This window comes from Leucoraja erinacea, chromosome 17 (genome assembly GCF_028641065.1).
Source record: "Leucoraja erinacea ecotype New England chromosome 17, Leri_hhj_1, whole genome shotgun sequence".
NCBI classification, from domain to species: Eukaryota; Metazoa; Chordata; class Chondrichthyes; order Rajiformes; family Rajidae; genus Leucoraja; species Leucoraja erinaceus.
Window position 1 is genome coordinate 12,118,802 of NC_073393.1, and position 19,414 is coordinate 12,138,215.

Sequence of the window (19,414 nt, forward strand, 5' to 3'; positions counted from 1 at the left end):
TACTGTCCGGCAGAAGGTACAGAAGCTTAAAAGCACCCACCATCAGATTTGGCAACAGCTTCTTCCCCTCTGCTATCAGGTTTCTGAATGGTCTTTCCATAACCGAGAACACTGCCCGATTCACCCTCGCCCCATTGAGGGCATTGGACTTTGTCTATGGAACTGAGAACTATATTCTCTACTTTGTATCTTCCCCTTTCATCTACTTATTGTACCTGAGTTTGACGATTGTATTTATGTATGGTATATCTGATCTGTATGGATAGCATGCAAAACAAAACTTTTCACGATACGTCAGAACATGGGACAATGATAAATCAAAACCTATCAAAATAGATGGAGTAGGAATGCGATGATTAATTGTAATGCCAAAGAAAATATGTGACCTTGCTACGTTCATTGTAAGTCATCTTTTTGGATCTAAGCTAGATTGGTATGTGGGCAAAACAAATACTATGAATGTTTTTTTTTCATAATTCGCAAACATTTGATTCTGGAATGGATAAGAAGCATGCAGTGCATTTGAAAGCAGAGCTCTGAAATGAAGACCAATATTTTCTGTCAGTAAGTCTGAAAATCAAAGCATTGTAATGATAAACTTGTACTTTAACTGCAGGAATCCTCTCTTCTTTGGCCATGTGGAACAAATTATTCCATTTGTGCTCCTATTTAAGACCATAATGTACTTTATTATGCAGATGGTTTAGGGTCATTCATCACTTAAGTTGGTAAGAATTGATGCAATTGGTATTTGTTTGCAACTTTCAGCTTGCAATATAAAATAAAATTGGCTTTCTGCTGATGTTAGATTGTCTTGCATCAGTAATAAGGTATGGTGGTCAAACATGAACCTATTGCCTTTATTTATAGAGAGGCTATTTCCCATCTGTGGAACAATCTTTAGGAGAAATAAAATGGATTTGTATTCACTGCCTAAATTTTAACCAGTGGAAATTGATTCCGGGAATTGAATTGCAGCAACTTAACAAATTAGGTTTAGGGTTATTATTGTCACATGTGCTGAGGTGCTATGAAAAAACTCTGCTTTCCATGCAGTCAGATATAAATATACACAAATACAATCAAATCCAACTTGAGTACAATAGATAAGAGCAAAGGGGAAGATACAGAGTGCAAAATATAGTTCTCAGCACTATAGTGCATCAGTTCCATAGACAAATTTAAATGGCTACAATGAGAGGTGAATCGGACAGTACCCTTTCAGCGGTAATTCATATTGCATATGTAGTGTGCAATTTAAAGTCCATTCTAAATTATCCCAGCTCCCCCGTAGTGGGCGATCTACCGGGTCGGGGCTAGTCGAATGTCGTGAGTTCTTTTGGAGTTTCCCGACGTCGATCTCAACCCGAGACTGCGAGCTCCTTGTTAAAGTTAAAGTCCGCAGGCCGTGGTTGGAGCGTTGATCCCAGGCAATGGATTGGCTCCGATGGTATGTCCATGTCCCCGCGGTGGGGCTCAAAGTCTGTCCCGAGCAAGGGTTCCAGCTCCACAATATTAGGCCGCAGAGTGACCGGAGATGCGATCCAGAAAACTATCGATCTCTGGCAAGGTAAGACATTGAAAGAAAGTTTCCCCCTCCCCCATCCCCCACATAAAACAAACTAGAGAACATTAACACAAACTTTTAAAACCCACTAAAAGTAACGAAGAAAAGACGAAAAGTCAGACATACTGTAGGCGAGGCTGCCATCAAAGCGCCACCCGGTGGTCAGAATGGTCCTGTTTACTTTAGGTCAGTGTGTGGAGAGAGCATTAAAAGATGTGGACTTTTGCAGCCACATGTATAAAATAATGTCTATTTAACAAGATCCTCAATAAGTGGTTGGATTTGTATTCCTGCCCCCACCACTGCTGAGATTAGCAATTCGAATTGTTTCAGAATAATGGTCTGGTGTCATTATTGAGTAAAAAAAATATTTGCTGAAACACAAAGATCTTCTCATCATTCACGAGTTGGAGCCTATCCACCTCATTACATTGCTTTTGAGGAGTTGAACTCTTGCTAATAGTTAACCGCAACTTGTTTCCTTAGTTTTATACAATCTCCAGCTCGTATTTCAAGAACAGAAATTGAATGACACTTATTTAAATGTTAATATGTAATTTAAAAAATATGCTGGGAAAATTTTAAATTCTGAAAAATGTACACAACAAATGAATGAATTGCAAAAAGGACTAACTTGCTACAGCCATTGATTTTTTTTTCTCTCTCTCCATTACAGAATGCCCTGAGGAGGCTTACGATTCTCGATCATTGTTTGAAAAGCTTCAAGAACAGAAAGATAAGAAACAATCCGAATTTGAGGAGCAGTTTAAATTTAGTAAGACTTCTGTGCTTTACTTCCCGGGGACTTGTAGTTAAAATCTCCCAGTTGGCGTGGCATATCTTTCAATATAAGTGTACCTTTCCTGCAAAGTATTTAGTGGTGCTAATGAATTGATGACTGAACACTCAGCTGCTTATTGAGTTGAAGGGATATAGGTGCAGGTCAATAACATATTATTTTGTGTTAATGAAATGATGTCCAAAAGCTAGCTCCTGTATGTGTTTACAGTGTAGTCCTCATCCCCATGGTTTTGTATATTATTATTATATCATGTTAGGCTTTTTGCAAGAAGAATTGTTTTGAAGAAAAATGCTGGCCCCATGTTGACTGTTATCAGTTCCCTCCTAACTGTAATCACTTCAGTATAGTTGCACAAGGGCCATTTTACCTACACAAAAAAGCTGGACTCCTCCTTTTCCTTTCTTGTCCAGCAGCATCCCCCGAGCGAAAGAAATGAAGAAGGGTTTCGGCCCGAAACGTTGCCTATTTCCTTCGCTCCATAGATGCTGCTGCACCCGCTGAGTTTCTCCAGCTTTTTTGTGTACCTTCATTCTCACTTCAGTAGTTCTGCTTAAACACCATTTTACCTACACCTGGATAACTGGCCTATTTATTCCAATGCGAGGGGAATTTTATTTCCAAATTATTTGATTGTATGTATAGGTCTTTTGATCTTTTAACAATGTTAGTGTGTTTGAATGCTTCTAAATTCCAAAGTTGATCTCTCTTCTCATTTCCCTACCCCCGAACGGTCGCATTTGATACCAATTATTTGGTCATCGATCTTCCACTGTGTAGTCTCTCGATTCACTGCAGTGTAAGACTGGAGCCAGCTTTTCTTTGCAAATTTCCACTGGATGACCTGTACGAGGGTTTGGAGGAGGAAAGCAGTATGGCCGCAAGCGAGGATGTTGTCAGGACTCGAGGGCCTGAGTTATAGGGAGACGTTGAGCAGACGAGAACTCTATTCCTTGGAGCGCAAGAGGATGAGGGGTGATCTTATAGAGGTGTAGAAAATCATGAGAGATATAGATCGGGTAGATGCACCATGCCTCTTGCCCAGAGTAGGGGAATCGAGAACCAGAGGACATAGGTGTGAGGTGAGGGGGGGAAAGATTTAGTAGGAATCTGAGGGGTGACATTTTCACACAAAGGGTGGTAGGTGTATGGAATGAGCTGCCAGAGGAGGTAGTTGAGGCAGGGACAACCGCAACGTTTAAGAAACATTTAGAAAGGTACATGGATAGGACGGGTTTAGAGGGATATGGGCCAAATGCAGGCAGGTGGAACTAGTGTAGATGGGACATATTGGCCAGTGTGGTCAAGTTGGGCAAAAGGACTTGTTTCAATGTTGTAAGACTCTATGATTATGACATGCCTCGGTGCTTAGCACGTTGTAAATTATCGATGCATGGAATAGTTGTAGCAGCCTTTCAACCCATCAATGCCACACGAGCACTCAAGGTCCTATCAACCCTTTAATCTCCACTGTCCTGTAGTCTGTTTCATGATTTTAATGGGAATTATACATCCTGTTTTCAAGAACGATTTACAAAGGACTGGCCAATGTTAATGAGCTTAAAATTTCAGAGCCATATTAATTATATAACTGAAAACTTGGAACAGCTCGAAAAGCTGCCTTCCATGCTCCTTTTTCTTTTGAATTCATCTACAGACGGGGAATGTGATTTAGGGGATTGTTCCCTGTTCAGAGATGACAGAGACATGATGGGCTGAATGGTCACCTTCTGCACCATAACAATTCTGTGAATCTATTTGATGATTCAGATTTTCAACCAAGCATCTTCAAAGATATAAAATGGAAAACAATGAGCGATCTTTGTTAAAGAAATATTAAGTCCCTTTCTTCATGAGTGTATTGCTCTAGTAACCTAATATTTTTGGAAAAGGTTGAGGGTATTATTGTAATGGGGACAAATGATTAAGACATTCATTGTCGAATGGAGCTGGGTCAATATCTTTTCCCACTTGGTAATTTGCCAGTGTCTTTTGTGTGGGCAAAATCTTTGTTTTATGATCCTGATTTAACTTTAAAAACAATTACAATAAAACTCCAATAATCTGGAACTCTCACGAATTTGCTGGTGCCAGACTAAAGCTTTTTCCAGACACATTTATTTAATTTCTCTTTAAGATGTTGCTAAGTAGTGTAATGAATTTTCCAGTGAATTTGACGCATTTAAAGGGAATGTAGGATACAGAACATGGACACGAGGAACTGCAGATGCTGGTTTATTAAAAGACACAAAGTGCTGGAGTAACTCAGCGGGTCAATCAGCATATCTGGAGAATATGGATAGGTGACATTTGTGGCTGAGCCCCTTCAGACTGACGGTCATTTGCAGCTTGACCCCTCGTTTGGCTATAAACCTATCCAAATTCCTGACCTCTACCTGCTCACGGTGCAGATAAAACATAGCCAATCTCACAGGAATGTTACAGAGAGTAGGAGGTCTATGGAAAGTGAGGGATTACTATATTAGTAAGTGAGCCAGATGTCGAGCCCGTGGGATACCGAAACCAAATGCTGGATTATTGAAGATTTTAGCGTATTCTCACTCATTGCTGGTCTGTCTGATTGTTATGTAGTTGCATTTTAGGGCATCACTTTGTTTGCTTTGTGGAATGCTGTCATGTGTACACCAAATATGTAAAGTCGTTTTCAAAATGTTAAAATACCACACGAAAATCACCTGTTCATTTGGATTAAAAAAATATCCTTGTGCTTGCAAGATGTATATTGTAGCGCAACTAGAAACCTTTCATTTTCTGGCTGGGGCAGTTTTCTTTGGTGTGCTTTAAACGTCGAACTTGATTTAAACGAAACATAATTGAAGATGCCTGCCAATACTGATTGCATGAAGAGATTGCTAGTTCATGTAGTTACATTCACGTTTTACAAAGAGGCAATATTAATAGCTGCTGTACATTTATCAATTTATATCAATATATAACCATATAACAATATAACAATTACAACACAGAAACAGGCCATCTCGACCCTTCTAGTCCGTGCCGAACACGTATTCTCCCCTAGTCCCATATACCTGCGTTCAGACCATAACCCTCCATTCCTTTCCCATTCATATAACTATCCAATTTATTTTTAAATGATAAAAACGAACCTGCCTCCACCACCTTCACAGGAAGCTCATTCCACACAGCCACCACTCTCTGAGTAAAGAAGTTCCCCCTCATGTTACCCCTAAACTTCTGTCCCTTAATTCTCAAGTCATGTCCCCTTGTTTGAATCTTCCCTACTCTCAGTGGAAAAAGCTTATCCACGTCAACTGTCTATCCCTCTCATCATTTTAAAGACCTCTATCAAGTCCCCCCCTTAACCTTCTGCGCTCCAAAGAATAAAGCCCTAACTTGTTCAACGTTTCTCTGTAACTTAGTTGCTGAAACCCAGGCAACATTCTAGTAAATTTCAATTTGTATAAATATCTAAATTGCTGTTTATATATAAATTGCTTTTATGTATGCATTTATCCTGTGCATTTATTTTAAGTGCAGTGCTGTATAAAATAATGTATTTATTTTTTGTGCACCATTGTAGAAAATATTTGACGTATATGTTTTGGAAGTACTCTGTTCATCCATTCTTTTAAAAAAATAATTAGTGAATTAAAAAAAACTTACTTGGTGGTGCGATTTATGCAGTAAGTTCCTTTTGATGAACATTAGAACAATGCTGTGTTTTTATGATCTCATTCAGAAAATATGGTAAGAGGCCTCGACGAGGATGAAACAAGCTACCTTGATGAGGTTTCCAGGCAGCGGTTGCTCATAGAGAAGCAACGGAGAGAAGAGGATGATAAAGAGCTAAAAGAATGTAGAATATCCTTTTGTTCAGTACAATTGAATCTTGATTGCAGGATCTTGGAAAATTAGTTTCATTTCATCATAAAACTGAAAGCTTTCTTCATTGTGGATTCAGTTTAATTATATATGGTTTTGCCTCCCATATTACCTGTAATTACTTGACTCAAGTGAAAATTCTTCCCTTTCATTTCATTTTTAATGAATAAAGAGATTTGCTAAAGGTCCAACATTTTGGGTTGTCAGCTGGCTTTTGCTGCTGGGTTCACTGGCAAAATGAAGTCAAATTATTTTGATAGTCAACTATGAATCTGCTGAATAATCTCTTCAACAAGTCTTTGTAAAACTGGTGAATGCAGAAACCTAAGCATTTGTTGGATGGTTTCTCTGGTGTACTTTATGGTCACGATTAAGTCATTTTGTTATTGCATTCTATTTCTGGCTTGTTTGCTTCTGTCTCTAATATTCTTTAGCTGTTATTTTATGGTCAACTTTTGAGTCTCCTGTGCCTACTACCTTGCTGTCCACCTTGCTCATTATGCACTTGATTTTTCCTTATCTTTTGGATTCGCTTACATCATGTATCCTTTCACAGGACCTGTCTCGAACATTTCGTGAATGGGCAGTTGTGTTATGAAGTCATTCTCTTCTGTCCTGAGTTCCACGTTTTATTGCCTCCAGTCATGTTCCTGTTGCTACCTCAGTACCAAAGTCTGTCAAGACATTTACTGGTTTATGGAATAACTCCTTGTCTTGAATTGATCAGCAGTCTTTCATGCAATAGACCGCAATATCCTTCTTCCTCCTGCTTCTGCACTGTTTTCTTGCAGCTGCCAAGAATCTATGATTGGTTTGCTCCTCTTTCTAATTTACATGCCGGGCTGCCTCTTGGCGTACCAATTTCCATATGTATGTTGCTCTACGTCACCATCACCTATTGTCTTTGACGTGTCATGTTGCTTGTTGGAGATCAAGTATAAGGCGAGCAAATGTTAGGCATCTAAGTTTTTAAACAGAGAATGCTGATACGTACAACAGATCTGGTAGCATCTTTGACCTGAAATTATGACTTTATTTAACTTTCCATAGAATGCCCATAAGAAATAGGAACAGGCTTTGTCCCATTCCCACTTTTCTTTTCCAGCTTTGGGGGCACTTCTCTTTTCCAGCTTTCTCCTCCCAGCTCCAACAGCCTGAAAATGGGCCCCGACCTGAAACGTCATCTGTCTATTCCTTCCACAGATGCTGCCTGACTCGCTGAGTTCCTCCTGCCCCTTGCTTTTGCTGTAGATTAACCCTGTTTGATTTTTTTTCCCCTATAATGTCCCTGTAAATCATTAGACATACTTACCTGTATTCACCATGAATATCCCTGCTGCCCTTCTTGAATAAAGGTACCACATTTAGTATCCTCTAGTCATCTCTCACTTCAGTTGTGGACAGTAAAAATAAAAATGAATCTCTGACAGAGCCTCAGTATTTTTCACATTCCCTCAGAGAGCAGTGTGGAATGCACCTTAACAATGTCCAGGGATGTATTCATCTTTAACCCACTTTTTAATTTTGTATGGTAACCAGCTCAGAATTTTACTGTCCTCCTTCCTGACTTCTTCAACTACAATATCCTCCTTCAGGAATACAGTTGAGAAATATTCATAAAAGACCTAATTCTTCATTTACCGCCCAATAGTTTAAGATTATCCAAAACTCCACTGCCTATATGTCCAAATTTGCTTCGTCCCATTCATCTGTTCTCCTTGTTTTTGTTGACTTACATTGGTTTCTGATTAAGCAATGTCTAGACTTTAATATTCGCATTCTTGGTTTCATTTGTCTCCATGGTATTTGGCAATTCCTATCTTTGTAGTTACCCCTCTCACTTCTATCCTGCTAGGGCACTCCATACTTGGTGGCCTTGTTTTCAACTGAGTGAAGCTTTTTCTCTACCCGTTTACATTTTTTTCCTCTTTGAGATGCTATGCTTTACCCTCCATTGATCTGCGCTTCTTTAATTCTTTCCTTTTCTTATAACTATCTATCTTTATCTGCATTAATTATGTGATTTCCCATTGCCTTAAACACGGCATCAAAGCAAATGAGATGATTTGCCATCTTTGAGGTGTTTTAAAAATATCTAATTTGTTTACATTTTTTCTTTGATCTGTTCCTTGATTTCCGCAATGCTCCCCCATATGCTGTGATCAGCTGCCTGGCCTCCTCCATGGATAGGCTCTGGGCCAGCCAGCTGAAAATCATAGTACATGGGAGAGATAATGTCACAGCTGTTAATGCAAATTGGAGGGTGATTGTTTATTTTGTCCAGAGGGAGTGAGCTATGCTCACAGACTCTTGTATGTTTCTTTCCCCCCCTGGGTTGGAATTCACGGTGATGAAAAGACAATTCCTCACAATTTAATTTTTTGAATAATCTTTACTACTTTGTGGAACAAATCATACAGGCGCAGGTAATTAGCATGGAAATAGTTGTTTGCATGGGAACCAGTAGGCTGGTTGCTGTTGGATTAAATAGGCTTCCAAACAAGTGAAAAATAAAATGTTGAATAATTTTAGTTTGAACACATTTTCCATTGGAAATGTGCCTTAATTACCTTTACAGTAAAGTATCTATTAAAATGACGTTAATATATAGGATTACTGTTTTCTTGAGTTGCTTAAAGCTAAAGGTAAACCAAACACCTAATATTCTTTTTTTAATTTTTTTAATTTTATTTATTAGAAGTACAGTAAATTACAGTAGTACAAGCCACATATATCTTATTACATTTATTGTACCCCTTCATTTTTTAAGCTTTAAGGAAAGATAGAAATAAAGAAAGTAAAGAAAGTGAGAAAGAGTCGTGTTAGTGTATGAAAGAGTGATCAAAAAGAAAAACCCATTAAACAGTTAGTTAGGGAAAAAAGTTAAGAAATAGGCCGTAGAAAAGAAAGAAAAAAACGCTTAAAAAAAAAAAAAAAGCAAGTTGCAAGATATATTTGTTATCCTATTTCAAAATACTACATTGTGTTTAAAAATGCTAAGTTAGAATCTCTGCAGCTTGTGGTTTATTTGACACAAATTCACAGCCAATCTTCCCTAAATTCATTGTTAGTTTGTCGATTATTTTACAGAATGACGTACAGAATGTTACTTGGCCTAATGGTTTGAAGCGTGAACAAGGTATTAAGAGGACATGATTGTGGTAATGAGGTCATTTATGGTAAAGAACATTGAGGTAGTTTAAGCAGGTGTTAAGTAAATTTATGGTTAGAGAGTTGAATGGCAAGGGACATGTTGAACTGATGGGGAGAGAGGATGGAGAAGCTCCATGCAGTGCGTACCATATAACAAACAGACCAGTTGTTCCACATGGTCTGTTATTCTACTGCATGTTTTATGTAATTAACACTTTAAGTGTTTTAATAGTTTTTAGTCTTGTTTATTCCAAGCATTTTTCAAATAATTTCTAATGGATCTCATTATTTTATCAAATGATTCAATTATTTCTCCATATTCTTACTGAATTGCAGTACAGGCATGGGATGAGTAGTCATTGTGTGGCTGTTAGTATGCTACAGGGTGAGTTTGAAAGTGGGCTTTGTTCCAGGGGACTTTCAGTGGGAGCAATGTAGAAGGCCAAGGGACACATCCTTAAATATGCTCCAGAACCGGCAGTTAAATCTTCTGCTCCTGTATGTGACTCAAAATTCACAAATATATTAATTACCTTCTTAGCTTGAGGACAATTACAGAAAGACAAATGTAGACATTGTTAATAATGTTTATATCCTGTGAATAGAACAAATTACAAAATTAGTCATTCTGAGTGAATTGCTTGTTTTAAGAAGCTTACATTGTGACCAGTGAAGTGCTTTCTGTTTTTTGTTATTGTTTCTCACATGTCATAGCAGGAAACTTCCAAAGCAAAAGACTCAAATATCCAGAAATGTAATCTGAAATTGTCCTGTTTAATCCTTAACCAACTGTACCAACAGTGCCCGCACAAAACTAACGACAAGTGTTGAATCTAAAAAAGACCAAGAAAAGAAAATGGCTGCCAAGCCAGCAGAAACCAAGAATAAATTCTCGCAAGCAAAGCTGTTAGCTGGAGCCGTAAAACGCAAAAGGTTAGTACCATTTAGTAAACAAAGCCAACAAGATGTGATAAATATTACAACTAATTAATTTTCATTATAACTTAATGTTAACTGAATAATTAATTTTCTAAGCTTAACTGTTTGTTTATTTTAATCAAATGTTTCTCTCTTTGCAACTCTGTAATTCTTATCAGTTCATTGTTCGATTGGGATCGTTGATGGTACAGTTTGCCAGGTTATTTTGCTACAAGTTAGGGATAATATTCAAGAATCTTAATCAATGAGAATTATTTCTTGCTTCCACTTTACCTTGGGTGAACTGAAATAAGTTGTAATCCTTTTATTATGACTTGATTAACACAACTAATTTGAATCGCCAACATCTGAACTCAATGCTCCCCAGTCTGTTCTTTTGATCCGTGCTGGCTGCTAATTTGCAGGGGAAGTTACTATTTTAATTTAAGATTGAAACAAACTGGTTTTACACAATACATGTGGAAAATCTCGTATTGTATCCTATTATGCAATCTAGTGCGGCATTTCAGCGAAGTATTTGGTGCACCATTTAACTTGTTAACATGCTGTGTGCTCCAAAAGATATATTCATTTGAAGAAAGTCTGATTTTAAATGTTATTTTACCACCTTATGTTTTTATATGCCATGATTCTGAAAGAGATGGGGTCCAAGTCCATAGCTCCCTGAAAATGGCAAAACAAGTAGATGGTGTGGTAAAGAAGGCATATGTTATGCTTGCCTTCATTGGTCGTGGCATTGAATATAAGAGTCAAAAAGTCATGGTGAAGTTCTCTAAGACTATGTCTAGGCCGCATTTGGAGGACTGTGTGCAATTCCGGTCACCCCATTACAGGAAGGATGTGGAGGCTTTGGGGATGGTGCAGAAGAGGGTTATCAGAATGCAGCTGTATTAGCGGGTATTAACTACGTGCTTCTGGACTGCTTCTGCATGTAGTGTTGGATTGTTTGCTCTGGGACGCCGTGGGTTGAGGATGGATCTGACAGAACTGTATAAAGGTTTGAGAGGCATAGATAAGGTACACAGGCAGAACCTTGTTCCAGTGGTGGAAAAGTCAAAGACTAGAGGGCACAGCTTTAAGATGAGAGGGGCAAAGTTTAAAGGAAACTTGTGGGGCACGTTTTTATTTACACAGAAGGTGCTGGGTGTTTGGAATGCACTGCCAGGGGTGGCAGTGGAGGCAGATGAATAGTGGCTTTTGGAGAGGCACATGGATATGCAGCGAATTGAGGGATGTGGATCATGTGCAGGCAGATGAGACTTGTTCATTTTGGCATCATGTTCAGCACAGACATTGTGGGATGACGGGGTTGTTCCTATGCTGGTCAGTTTGATGTCCTGTGAAATTAGCAATTTGTACCAGAGTTGTGATCAATTTTGCTGTATGGTCTTGCATCCATTAAAAAAAATGTGTTCATGCTTGTTAACCAGTGTGTATAAAAGGAGATAACAAGTACTTGTTCGAATATCAAAAGCAGTTAAATCTCTGTGGTAAATTGTTATGCAGTTTATTTTTCTTCTGGAGAATGTATTTATCTAACCTAGCTTGTTTTAAAATCACCACTTCTCATCTTTTCTTCACGTCCGTTTCTCTATAGCATCTCTTTTTTTCTCCATCTTGAATTTCTAGATTATTTTTTTAATATACAGAGTGTATGCAACAGGTATATGAAAAAGCACATTTTTTACTTCTTGTGGATTTATCGTAACTGAGCATGTGTAATTTTCTTTTTGCTAGTAATTAATTTCTGTTTATATGCAAGTATAGAAAATCCCTTCTTCTAAATCCACCTGAACTATCTCTAATGCAGGATCAAGATTTTTCATTTGTCCAGTTGAACAAGGGTGGCACAGTGGGTCAGCGGTAGAGTTGCTGCCTTGCAGCGCCAGAGAGCTGGGTTTGATCCTGACTACAGGTGCTGCCTATATGGAGTTTCTACATTCTCCTCATGACTGCGTGGGTTTACTCTGGGTCCTCCGGTTTCTCCCACACTCCAAAGAAGTATAGGTTTGTAGGTTAATTAACTTCTGTAAATTGTAAATTGTCCCTAGCTTGATCGCTAGTCGGCACGGACTCAGTGGGCCGAAGGATCTGTTTCACGCGATAAGTCTAAAGTCAAGTCTAAAGTTAGTTCTTGAGTTGGTAATGAATTTAAACCTCAGAACATTACTCTTTTCCTTTCTTTATTTGGCGAAATGAATATTGACTTGAATCTTGAATTTTTAGTTGCCAGGATTCAGGCTTGTACCTATTTTAACGAAACTTTCTTTTAAAAAAATAAATGTTAATATGGTTTGATCAGGGGTGGCATTGTTCAGCAAAAGCATCATTGTCATTTAGTAACTTCTGAGCATTGCCCCTTCATTCTATACATTGTTTATTGAAATGTGTACAGATAATGTTTTATTCTTGTCATTGTGACCATTATAATCCTGTTAAAATTTTGCCGAGGTATGTGAAATCCATTCCAAGAATATTTTCTGTAGTGTTTGAACAAAAATCGAATTTGGTACAATCATCACTCCACTGAATATTTTCAATACAGTGTTCAGCTTTGCCATATATGTGTGGTTCAAAATAGTAATTGGTTTAAGCTTTGGATTGGTTAACATCCCTGTAACTGGGCTGAGCATTTTTGATATTGGGAATTTGACGAAGATAAGCTAAGTGAAAATCAGCCAAAGCCATGTCAAACAAGTTTCCTGCCGCTTACTGCTGTTGGGTGATTCCTGTCAGGTAGCAAGTTAGAATGAGTTTAGAATCCTAATTACCTGTCTCCTCTCCCTTTGATTCAGGTTTGTTACAAAGGAAGATGGACATTTCTAGTTCATAGTTGACCAGAACTGTCCATCAGAAATACATTTCAGTGACAGGTAGGCATCTGACAGGTTGGACAAATGTTAAATGTTTAAAGATTGCACGATTAACTGAGAAACACACTGTGCACATATCCTGCTTTTAAAAATTAATTAACAGAACTCAAAGTTCAATATCTCTAAAAGTGAAAGAGGACAGAGTAAAATCAGATAGTCAGTGGTACTGGCTCGAAGGGCCAAATGGCCTCCTGCACCTATTTTCTATGTACTTGATGGTGTTGTAAGAAAGGATCAAATTGTGTTTGCCAAGTATTTGTGGGTCCAATTGACACTGTATCAGATCGTTGGCCTTTTACTGCACGCTGGCCATTAGCACAGGCTATGACAGACTTTCCCAAGTTAGTTGCTCCTGTGGGTAGTCCATGAATACCCAGTTTACAATGCAAATAGTGTAGGCTGATTTTTGAGCACAATATTCTTTTTCTCATCATTTCTTCCAGTGGTGTTTGTAAGGGTAATCAAGGATTTTTGTGTACCATCTGCACCTGACCCGATGTACTACAAACCTGCACGTCTTTGGGACGTGGAAGGAAATCAGAGCTTTCAAATCAAGGTCTTTCACCACGCGGGTATTGCTGTTGTTCCACACCTCCAAATAACCATTTTATCTCTATCTTTATTTAATAGTGATATTATCGAATGGGTTCCTAATTAATAGTCAACGCTTACCAGCGTTCTAAATCATACTTTTGTAGAATATTGGTGAATTAGACTTTAAGGCTTTAAAGCTTTAAGAAATTAGTTTTCCATAGAAATCCAGTGCTTCTGTGTAGAGCTGCTGATATTTTGTTCCAAAGATAGACATAAAAAGCTGGAGTAACTCAGCGGGACAGGCAGCATCTCTGGAGAGAAGGAATGTGTGATGTTTCGGGTCGAGACCCTTCTTTCTGATGAAGAAGGGTCTCGATCTGAAATGTCACCCATTCCTTCTCTCCAGAAATGCTGCCTGTCCCCTATACCTTCTCTCCAGACCTTCTTCAAGCCCGACCCGAAGCATCACCGATCCTTTTTCTCCAGAGATGCTGCCTGTCCTGCTGAGTTACAGTACTCCAGCTTTTTGTGTTTATCTTTGGTTTAAACCATCATCTGCAGTTCCTTCTTAGATATTTAGATCCAAACTTGCTGGGGTCCTCGGGGTAATCAGAGCAATATGTCCTGAATGTCCTAATGTGCTCTCCAACTTGCAGCAAGTATACTGCCTGCTGGTTCAGTCACTTCATTTTAATGGAGATGAAATACTGCAAGGGAGAGAAAATTAAGTTTCAGGTAATCTTATGTGCTTTAATTAATTGAGTATCCTCCGTGTGAGTTTTACTGTTTTTTCTCGTGCCTGTACTTACTTTGTTTAAAAATATATATGTGAAGGGTTTTGTAATGTCCTTGACGTGGGGTACTTTGACAGCCGTCAAATTATTTTGGTTGGTAGGTCTTGCCATTTGCGGCCAAGGTGTACTGCCTTTACAACATCTCAGTAACTAAGTTGTAACTGTTTTTATTCACACTGTTGTTGCGAACAGATTGACTCCTAGAAAGCGGGACCTAGCAGATTACAGAATGGTAAACTGAGACGTCTTGTGTCAATTCTTTTTAATGGATTTGTGTCTCGTTGCCTTGTTTCAAATGCATCGATGAATAGAGCATTGGTATAAACGACCCACCTAATTACTCCATCATTAACATTTCTTGTATCGATTTATTGAATTGGATAAATGAGATTAATAGCTGATATTAAATAAATGCATGATGTGACTTTGTCCTTGTGAATTGCTATATAAATACTCAATAGATGAATGGATGTGACTCTAAAAATGTAATTATTGTGGCCTTGTCAAACATAAGGTTTAGCACTACACGCTATGAATCCCAGTTGTGGAGACACTGGTCTCATTGTAGGACATTGATCATTCTTTTTATTCAGGATTTTAATTCATGTATTGTGTTTTTTTAATATATATAATTTATGACGCTTTATAAGTGATTTTATACGTACTTTATGATGTTTTTTAATATGCAATGCATTAATTATGTAATGTCCCTTGTCTGGACCTCGAGTCTGAAATAAAGCATTATTAATATTATTATTAATTGTGATATTATGAAAAGAAACATTATAGAGAAAATAGAAAGATTATTTTGTTTTTGTTTTTTAGAGAACTAGCATGGAATCAGGCCCTTTGGCCCACCGAGACCATGCAGACCATCCCATGCCATGTTATCCCAATTTCTCATCCACTTCCTACACACTAGGGACAATTTATAGAGACCCATTAACCTAAAACCCTCACTTATGCGGGATGTGGGCAGCATGGTGGCACAGCGGTATAGCTGCTGCCTTGCAGCACCAGAGACCCGGGTTTGATCCTGACCAAGGGTGCTGTCTGTATGGAGTTAGTACGTTCTCCCTGTGACAGCATGGGTTTTCTCTGGGATCTTCAGTTCCCGCCTACACTCCAAAGCCATTTTTTTTAGGTTTTTTTGGCTAGGTGTAAATGTAAATTGTCCCTAGTGTGTAGGATAGTGCTAGTGTACGGGGTGATCGCTGGTCGGCCTGGACTCGGTGGGCCAAAGGGCCTGTTTGCACGCTGTATCCCCAAACTAAACTAAACTGAACTAAAACAGAGTACTTGGGGCAGACCCACGTGATCACAGGGAGAATGTGTAAACTCCACACAGACAGCACTCGAGGATCGAACCCAGGTCTCTGGCACTGTGAGGTAGCAGCTGTGACAGTGTGCTACGCATCTTTGCTGGGGGCAGAAGGCTGATACTGTCCACTGTTAGGCACAGTTAGTGGGTGGTTCCAAATAGGAGGGGGGGGGGGGGGGAAATCTTGAAGGTGACATTGTGTTTATTAGCTATTCAAATGTCGCAGTGCTCTTTTTGAAATACTAAATGAATAATCTTAAATCATTTTAGTGGTGAAGCTCTGGATTGAGCACAGCTGCTGAAATTGTTCATTATGATTATTATCTTTTGAAGAGTGATGCTTTGGCTTACATATTCAGATATTTGGATCTGGATCTGCAATGTTCTTCATTCAACCATGGCGTTGGAGAGTATTAAAGGAGGACATCTCATTTACTGGAGGAGGCTATGTCCTGGATACAAGATGTCATTTTACTCATCTACTGTAATATAATATTTTAAATCATTGCTTGTGTGTGCTGATTCAAATCAATTTGGCTCTGCATTTATGTTTACTCTGTACAGCAATGAATGTAATTATTGGTGCAAACTTTCTGGAATGTAATTGAAGAGCAGCTCCTCCAGAATAATATACTGATATACATATTATGGATGGTACAGCTGGTAGAGCTGTGCCCAACAGCACCAGATATGCAGGTTCAATCCTGATCTCGGGTGCTGTATGTTTTTTTTCTATTACAAATCTCAAATTGTGGAATACAGAGGCAAATGAATAAATGATGGGTCTTTGTCCCAAACATTATGGAGGGCACTGTACGTATCTTAGGCGTTGCTTCAGTGTGTGAAAATTGCGCACTGCTGATAGAGTTATGAATAATTGAGATGCTCTGGAGTCCCCAATGTAATGTGGAATATAAAACTGGAATTCTTTCAAGAGATAAAATAAACTTTATGGCCGTTCGGCCATAACACTTGCTTCCTTAATGCAAATTGGATGTAATGTGATTGATGAATTGGGGAACAACATTTATATTATGCAGGGAGGATTATTATAGTACAATTTCAATCAAAAACTTTAGGGTCATTTAAAATTTACTTTAGAAATTTACAAGCCAAAGAAAAAGAAAATCCGTCCTGGAAAGCATAACAGTCTAGAGGGGAAAAAACCCAAGAGCACACTTAAAAAGGCCTTTATTTTAGAAAATACTGTGGGAAAATAACTTTTGGTATTGCAAGTCTGAAACTCTTTAGCCCCTAACCCACATTTCCCCCAATTGCTTTTATTGCACAATGTTCTACAAGGGATATGGGGAGGAACGGAGTACTGATTTAGGATGATCAGCCATGATCATATTGAATGGTGGTACTGGCTCAAAGGGCCAATTGGCCTACTCCTGCACCTATTTTCTATGTTTACAATGCAAAGTTTCTTGGGACATAGCTGCATATGGAAAAGGAGCTTAACTAAATGTATTGTTCACTCGGTGCATTCAACAGTTGGTTCAATGTTGTAGCCTAGCAATTCTCATAGTTTTATCCCAGTAGTAATTTCAACAGTAAGCCTGGCCATTATACGATATATTACAAAATTTGTACATTTATCTTTCAATTTCAGTAGATGTTTCACGTCACATTAATCAAGTGAGTGTTTTATTTCCAGGTGTTCTCTGTTGACGAATAAAATTGACTTTGACTTTGTAGCAAACAAACAAATCACCATAGGTACACAAAAATGCTGGAGAAACTCAGCGAGTGCAGCAGCATCTATGGAGCGAAGGAAATGGGCGACGTTTCGGGCCGAAACCCTTCTTCAGTCTGAAGAAGGATTTCGGCCCGAAACGTCGCCTATTTCCTTCGCTCCATAGATGCTGCTGCACCCGCTGAGTTTCTCCAGCATTTTTGTGTACTTTCGATCTTCCAGCATCTGCAGTTCCTTCTTGAAAACAAATCACCATGGCTAGTTTCACTATTCAAATTCTATGATTTAGCCACAATGATGACATTAAAGTGGAGCTTTACAGTACCGATTTAAAAAAAGATCTTCATTGGGGTATTTTAATCGTAACATTTCTAGATGCAAATGTGGCCAGTGGGGAAAAAGTTGCAATTAGTTGCATTGGTCCTTTTGTTCCGGCTTGAAGATTGAGCAGACCTAAGGCGAGGGAGGAGGGGTTGACAAATGAAGTGAGTTGAGGATTGTTGGTCAGGAGCTGAAGTTTATGGAGACCGTATGCTAGGGAATAACACTGCTGTTGTTGTTCACAAGAAATTTCAGTGTCAAAAGCCGTAACTGCAGCAGTATTACTGTGTGCCCTGTGTAATGAGCATTTATGGCATTAGAATATCAGAGGAGCTGTTCAGGTTACTGAGGGAAAAAAAAGAACATTAGTAGTCCCTATGACAGAAGCGGACACCTCCCCAATTAAATAATTCCTAATTCATATATTATTGTAGCACAAAGACGTACAGGTTTGTAAGTAAATTGGTTTGGTATAATTGTAAAATTGCCCCTAGTGTGTTTCGGATAGTGTTAGTGTGTGGGGATCGCTGGTCAGCAAGTAATCGGTAGGCTATAGGTCCTATTTCCGCATTGTATCACTAAACTAAGCAGAGGGTGATGGTGGAAGGCTACTTTTTGGACTGGAAGCATGAGACTTGTGCAGTGCCTCAGGGATCAGTGTTTGTAATGTATATCAACAATTTGGATGAGAATGTACAAATAATTATTAGTAAGATTGTAAATGGCACAAAAATAGTTGGTATTGGGAACGGTGAAGACGGGTATTAAGAGTTACAGTGGGTTGTTGATCAGCTTGGCAAATGTGCCAAGAAATGGCAAATGGAGATTAATTCAGGTAAGCGTGAGGTGTTGCATTTTGGATAGTCACAGTGAACAGGGACCCTGGAGAGTGTTGTGTAGCAGTGTACAAAGCCACTGTTTCTGGAAAATGGATGGGGAAGATGGCCTTTGATACATTTTGCCTTCATCAGACAGGGAATTGAGTATAGAAGTTGGGACTTCATGGTTGCAGTTGTAGAAGACATTGGGGAGGAACGCACTTGGAGTATGTGTTCTGTTTTGGTCACCCTGATATAGGAAAGATGCCATCAAGCTGGAAAGAATGCAGAGAAGATTTATGAGGATGTTACAGGATTCGAGGGCCTGAGCCATATGTAGAGAGGTTGGGTAGGCTTATGACATTGACTTTGACTAGGCTTATGACTTTATTCCTTGCAACGCAGGATGCTGAGGGATAATCCTACAGAGGTGTATGCAAACATGAGAGGAATAGATAAGGTGAATGCACAGATACTTATTCCTAGGTTAGAGAATCAAAAACTAGAGGACACAGGTTTAAGGTGAGAGGGGAGACATTTAATAGGAACCTGATAGGCAACTTATTTTTCACAGAGGGCGATGGGTATATTGGATGAGCTGCCAGAGGTAGTTGAGGCAGATGTAATCACAACACTGGAAAGACATTCGGACAGGAGCATGGATAGGAAAGGTTTAGAAGGATATGGGCTAAATGTGGACAAATGGGGCATTTTTGTTTGTGTAGACGGGAT

The 19,414-nt window shown here is 38.8% G+C and overlaps 1 protein-coding gene across 1 annotated transcript in view; it reads left to right on the top strand.

Moving 5' to 3' along the window:
* The window catches only part of psme3ip1 (proteasome activator subunit 3 interacting protein 1), a 56,026-nt gene that overhangs the window by 28,025 nt on the left and 8,587 nt on the right, over positions 1-19,414 (top strand). Inside the window, exons 3-5 of the mRNA XM_055648548.1 lie at positions 2,244-2,342; positions 6,088-6,209; positions 10,183-10,316. Coding sequence (XP_055504523.1) covers positions 2,244-2,342; positions 6,088-6,209; positions 10,183-10,316 — 355 coding nt within the window. The remainder of the gene's footprint in view (positions 1-2,243; positions 2,343-6,087; positions 6,210-10,182; positions 10,317-19,414) is intronic.